This window comes from Kryptolebias marmoratus, linkage group LG21, assembly GCF_001649575.2.
Source record: "Kryptolebias marmoratus isolate JLee-2015 linkage group LG21, ASM164957v2, whole genome shotgun sequence".
Lineage (NCBI taxonomy): Eukaryota > Metazoa > Chordata > Actinopteri > Cyprinodontiformes > Rivulidae > Kryptolebias > Kryptolebias marmoratus.
Window position 1 is genome coordinate 21,068,956 of NC_051450.1, and position 6,734 is coordinate 21,075,689.

Here is a 6,734-nt window from a genome sequence, read left to right on the forward strand (position 1 = left end):
GGGGGGGGGGGGCATTAACGTCACTGTGACTGCGATCAAGAGAGGCGGCGACCTGGAAGGACTTCTAATTTCATTAAAACAGGAGCAGAGAGTTGGCCAACTGAAGCACACAAAGCTGCTGATGTTAGAACCAGCTTTGTTCTTTTTTATTTCTTTAAAGTGTTCAGATCTTTCGGAGCCGGGTCCCCGGGGGCTTGCGGCCGCCTCACTGGCTGTAAACAAAACTAAACGTACGATGGGAACCCCGAAGCTGAAGCCGGAAAGGGACCGGCGTCCCCACAGGACGTCCTCCTTGGTGTTTAGCTGTCATTTCACGCCTAAAATCAAAATCATGCGACTCCATGACCGCATACCGGGGTGGTAGGCGGGGCTTAAAGCCTCACATTTCGAGGGCTCAGACTCAACATGGCCGCTCTCATAAACAGGATCTCGTGGCTTCAGTTTTCAACAATGAAGGGAGGCTTCATCTATCTTTTTTATGCTGCTATGCCTTAACTTAAACCTGAAAAATGTCATTCATTCCAGCAGAAAAATTAAGATATTCCCACCAGATTTGGCCCCAGGCTCCACTGGAGGTACAGCTAGCTGCTGCCGCCGCTGTTGCAGTTTGCAAATAACCACAACTCTTTTAAAACAACAGTGTGATGCACACTTATCTGCACTGTAAAGGTTTACAAAATGCCATCTGCATGAAGCACTATGACACTGAAGCTGCTTTGGTCTTAGCTTCGCTTGGACTAGCCGTTAGCTTTTAGCTGTTCCTCCAAACCGAGGGCGTTCAGAGAGCTGCCAGCAGGCGGCGCTCGAAGTGGAAGTCAGGAAGTTACTTACGCTTTTACTAAGGTGGGATTTTTCTTATTTTTAAATCATTCTAAACCACATCAGTCATAAGATTTAAACACTTCAGCAGCTGCAGATGTTAGTTCATGCTATTTAAGATTTAATTAGTTTCAACTTAAAGAAGAAGACAACGACTGGGAGGAAGATATTCTTTCTCAGATGGTGCAGTTTGTCTAATCTGATGACTTTAGTCCATATTTATTCAGGTTTTTCTGCTCGTCGATCTGCAGGGACGTTAGTAATTATTTAACAGAGCAGAAGAGCTTTGTTTCCTTCAGGAGTTTCATTTCCTGCCAGTCGAAGTGGCCCGAAAGGTTCACATCTTACTGAGCCGAGACTTCAATTCCATCCCTACAGATTTACTGTTTACTTAAAGCAACAACCGTCCTCTCTGTGCCGCTGATCTGCTGACATGTATTAAAACTCCCAGCACTGCCTCCGATTGGCTCCTTCTCCCTGACTTTGAACCAATCATTGTGCCCCGTCACCTGATCCTCTAAATCTGAGCCAATCAGAGCCGGCGTGGAGCAAGCAGTGGCTTCCTGTGGGGGACGTAGTTTGGAGGATTCCTGACTCACTGACGCTCACTTTGAACCTTCATATTTAAAGAGCCGAACTGTTGCTTTAAAACGAAGCTGTTGCTTCTCTGATCAAACCCTGATGACCTTTGCTCCAGATTTTCCTCGAAGCCACCCATCCCCACCCCCGTCAAGCTGAAGAATGCTGCTGCGGGACATTTTGTGTGGAGACTCGTGAACTCAAGGAAACCGTCCTCGTCCCCGGAACGTGACGGAACCTGCAGAGTAACTCCAGCTGAAGCTCCCCGGCTGAAGGGTGAGGGCGTTTTCCTGAAAACACACCTCCGGTTCCGACAAACCAATCCTCGGCTCGTCACCACCTACACTCCCCCCCCATCCGCCACCCTTACGGATCCGGCCGTGTTCAGGGTCTGAGCCGGGCGGCGTTACGTCATACGTCCTCCTGGTGCTGCGAGGACACAGGACACACACAGAACACACCCCGGGACATTCAGGGAGAAATGCACACACACACAGGGTGACAGCACACCGTCATGCACTGTTGAAGCTAAAAAACACACACACATCTTAACTGAACGCTCACTTTGACTCCAGGCTTGCCGGCCTCGTCACAAAGCCTTCGGAGGGCGATGAGAAGGAATGCAGAACAGACATTTTCAACTCAAACTGCTCTCATGTGTCATCAAATTTATAAAAAATACAGAAAAAATCTCAACTCTGTCAAGTTTCTGACACACAAACAGAATTCATGAGTTCAATTTACTCCTAAAAAATGCAACACATTTAGAAAATAAAACAAATATTAGCTGATATTTATGAATTGGAACAAACTCCTGCAGCTTTTTTTTTTATATAAAACTTAACATAAAGTTTACTTAAAAAGCTTTAAAGCACTGAAATCCACAGTTACTCACCTTCGTATGACTCGTAATAAAAGGCAGGACATCTTTGGTGAGATTTAAATTATGAATTTAAGAATAAGAGGGTTAAAAAAGGCGCATGGAGGAGGAGACGCGTTCAGCAGCGGCTCATATCTGCGGCTCTAATGGGACCTTTGCACTTTGCTCTGTCCGGATGCTGCTCCTGGTCCTGGTCCACTGAAGACCCGCTGAAGACCCGCTGAAGACCCGCCGATCCACTGATGAGCCACCGCGTCCTCACGCTGCTTATAAAACAAAACAGCGAAGTGAAGATCAAAGGGGGCGGAGCTTCTGCCTTTACATTTACATATGCTGCCGTTTGACTCGTGCACGGGTCGAGTCCATGATGTGTCCTCTCGGTGGGACAGAGACCGGCTGCGCGTGTCTCCTGGATGATGCAAGTCTCCACAGTTCCTGCTCCGCGCCGCGCGCCGCGCGCCGCGCGTAAAATGACGCACGGAGCCAACCCGGAAGAAGGAGCCGAGGCGCGGAAACACCAGAGACAGACACAACATGTTGCTGCTGTTAAATAACAATTACAAACTTTATGTTGTTAACTTCACTTTAAAAGAGCAATAAACTTTTATTTTTGTAACAATGGAGCACGTGGGTGAAAGTGAAAGCAAACTCGTTTATTTTTATTGAATCCCAGCGTTTTTATGAAAAACTACAAACTATTTATCACCAAAACACCTTCATGTCCTCAGTTCAGAGTTTGTTTACACAAATACTCACTTATTCTGCTCATTTATAAGCGGAGTGCTGTCATTTGCTCTGTATGGAGCTCTGTAGGTGCCATAAAAATAAAAAATGAGGTTCCACATAATGAACTTAGTAGAAAAAAAGCAAAAACATATTCAGAAACTGCTGGTATAAAAACTAGAGGTCAGCCGATTCATGTTTCTCTAAAACTGAAGCCACTTTTTAGGCAGTAGCTAAAACATTATGCTGATTTTGTTTGTTTGTTGTTGTTTTGTTTTACTTCCTGACCTTCAGCTCAGTGTGAGAACTTTAACCTCACTGTGCTTTTATTTCTTTTAAATGTTTCCTAATTTATTTCTGTAGATGTTTGTTTGTCTTATTGTGCAGCTCAATCAGTCCGACATGTTGCTGTTTTTTAAGTGTTTTATAAATAAAGTGGTGTGGAGTTTAGCATTTAACAAAAATATAACATGATTTAACTTAAAGGGGAAATTATTAAAATATCAAAATAAGAGTTTTTATGTTTTTCTTGTGCGTCACACTTCGGATTGATCACAGAAAATGATGAAAAACTCAAGTAATTCTTTCAATCTTTTCATTTTAACTTTGAATTAGGGTCATTTTTTTTAAATGACAGACTGAAAACAAGCAGCTTTTATGATTTTTTGATTTATGTCAGCTTCAAAACACTTTTAATTTCCACTTTAAACCTAAATTAAAGGCCCAGCTTTCCCTGAAGGCCCACTGAGTTTGAAACAATCTTCTTTTTTTTAGAAAAAACAGCCAGTTTGGTCAAACCTTGAAAGAAATCTAACATTTTGACTCAGTATTTGTAAAGCTGACGGACTTGCAGCCATTTTTTATGTTCTCTGAGGTCGATTAGCTGTGGCGGACTTCCTGAGTTGGGCTGACTCTGAAGGTTAGTCGGTTGTAGATGAACTTTGGGGGCCGAAACCTGAAAACGCCACAGGAGGCTGCCTGTTGTTGTTTTTTTCTCATGACATGCAGCTTTTCTTGCTTCCTCTTATTGCAAATATGTGCAAACTTGTGGCACTGGGATCCGGTTTCCTCAGTCCTCTACACGAGCATCAGTCCAAAGTGTTTCCAGCTGTGCAGGAGGCCCGGCTGCAGACGGCTGCAGACGACTCCAGACTCACATCGCTGCACGTTAAACTGAAAACACCGAACTGTGGATGCAGACTACGGCTCAGGCGACCGAAGCTCGAATGAACTTTGTCTCCACAGTTTTCTGTCCCTCTCCCGAGGCCGACACTGATGTTGCACAAAAACTGCATTTCGAAAGCCTAACCGAGGGGCGTGACGCAGAGAAACACACCACGGCGTGCTGACACCGAACTCGCTGCGGAGATTTGGCAACACGTTCTTCAGCTGTCAAACAAAAACCGAGCAATCTTTATCAAAGACAACAACCATTAGATCTTTTTTATTCACCTGTGTTTGATTTCTAGCTCTCTGCTTTGTTTCTAGAAACCCCAAACTCGATGCTTCGTGACTCATAATGAGCTCCTGACCTTAACGTTATGGAACCGTTTGCTTAAATGAAGTTAAACGTAAATAAATAAAATGTGTATAAACCTTTTTCCTGTGACCTGCTGCAGCAGCTCTGAAGTTACCCAAATAGCATACAAAGCTGTTGAAACTGCCTGTAAATGTTTGCATCCGTGACCTTTGACCTCAGAGATCGATACGTTTGGCTCGAATCCAGAGGTCAGATCCAGTAGAACGGAATAAAAGCGTCCCCGTTTTTTAAAAACCTGCACCGTCATTATGTGTGTCAAAGTTAGGCAACACAAAAATGGCCTTAAAGTAGTCATTTTTACTGATATTGAGCTAAAATTTGGTGTGGTACTAGCTGAAAGTCGTCTCTAACACCTAATCTGAGCTCAACTAATCAAACGAGATCTTTTAATCAGTAATTCAAATAAGAAAATAATAAAAGGAGCTGGTTGAAGAGGCGAAAATCAGACAAAAATCCCAGAAATTCCATATTTAATAGTATATTTTTAAGTGAAACAACTTGGAAAGACCCAAATTCCCCCAAAATGTTTTAATTTTTAATGATTAAATACAAAAAAATTCAGAATAAAACTATGATGTTCTTCGATATTGTCAAATTAATTAATTTGTGAGAAAAAAAGCAGCAAATTTTCACCCATTTCAACCTTAGGCAACACAAAAATGGCCAAAACTCAGTTAGTTTTACAGATATTGAGCTAAAACTTGGTGTGGTAGTAGCTGAGAGTCCTCCCTAACACCTAATCTGAGCTCCACTTGTCGTATGAGACTTTTTGTTCAAAAATTCAAACAAAAACATAATAAAAGGAGTTGGTTTACAAGGCGAAAATCATATAAAAATCCCAGAAATTCCAACTTTAATGCCATATATTTAGGTGAAAATTCACATAATTTTCAGTGCAAATGCAAACAAATTAAAAATAAAACTATGATGTTCGCCAATTATTAAGTTGTGATAAAAAAGCAGCAAAACTTCACTTAATCCAACATGGCTGCAGCAGCCATTCGAACCCTAGGCGACACAAAACTCGGTCAGTTTTACGGACACTGAGCTCAAACATGGAGTGGTAGTAGCTGAGAGTCATCCCTAACACACACTTCGGAGCTGACCTCGTCCAAGATGGCCGCCGCAGCCAGCTGACTTCAGCTGCAGCTCGGTGAATCTCCGAGCTCAAACCTGGAGTGGTAGTAGCTGAGAGTTACCCCTGAATCAGCCCTCGCGCCTCGTTTTATGACCCTCGTCCCGACGACGAGTCGAACCGACGAGTCGATAACGAGTCGTGTGTTCAGGGTAAACAGGTCCAGCCTTCGCTCTTTGGACCCGGGCCTCCGGGCCTTACGCCATGCCCGAGGGTCAAAGGTCGTCAGGGACCGGGTGATTGAATCTGTGAGGGGGTTACTCCTCATCGGCCCTCAGATGTGCGCCTGATAGCTTCTGTTTGTTTGACACTTTGACCCCGGCTCTGTCCACGTCCGTCCAGACGAGGGACAGCGAAGGTCCACCACACGGTGTCCCCTGTCTCGGCTGCGGCTGGACGAGCTGGACGAGCCAGACAAACCTTTATTTACCAATCAGCTTTCTTTTTATCATTATTTTATTTCTTTAGGTGAGCAAACAAAAGCTCGGCTCCTTCCCTTCGCCTGTTTTGTTGTCACGGCAACGTGCTTCATTAAAAAAAAAAAAAGAGAAAGGGTTTGCACCAGAAAAGCAAACAATAAAGCAAACATAATGTTTGCTCGGAAGGCTGTTAATGTTTATCTGGGACCTGTGGTTAGTTCCAGACAGAACCGCCATTTTAAATCACTATTTAACTCAACAGCGCCGCCCGGTGGAGACAGGAGGAACTCAGACAAAAATAAATCATAAATGAGCTTTATAATAATAATAATAATAATCATTTTATTTAAATAGCGCCTTTCAGGACACCCAAGGACACTTTACAACAATGTAGAAATCAAAAAAAATAAAAAAGCAGTGCAAAGAACAGGCATGAGTTAAAATATAAAATACATAAAACAAAGTTAGGAGGGGTAAGCTAGTCTGAAGAGATGAGTTTTAAGTTTAGTCCTGAACAGAGAAAGGGAGGTGGTGTTTCGTAGGTCAGGAGGTAGAGCGTTCCAGAGGTGGGGGGCAGAGCAGGAGAAGGCCCTGCTCCCCATGGTGGAGAGGCGGGCAACGGGTACATGTAGGTGTAGC

The 6,734-nt window shown here is 43.6% G+C and overlaps 1 protein-coding gene across 1 annotated transcript in view; it reads right to left on the bottom strand.

Moving 5' to 3' along the window:
* Positions 1-2,684, bottom strand: part of pck2 (phosphoenolpyruvate carboxykinase 2 (mitochondrial)) — a 9,674-nt gene extending 6,990 nt beyond the window's left edge. Inside the window, exon 1 of the mRNA XM_017432357.3 lies at positions 2,294-2,684. Coding sequence (XP_017287846.1) covers positions 2,294-2,325 — 32 coding nt within the window. The 5' untranslated portion in view covers positions 2,326-2,684. The remainder of the gene's footprint in view (positions 1-2,293) is intronic.
* Positions 2,685-6,734: the final 4,050 nt, after the last annotated feature.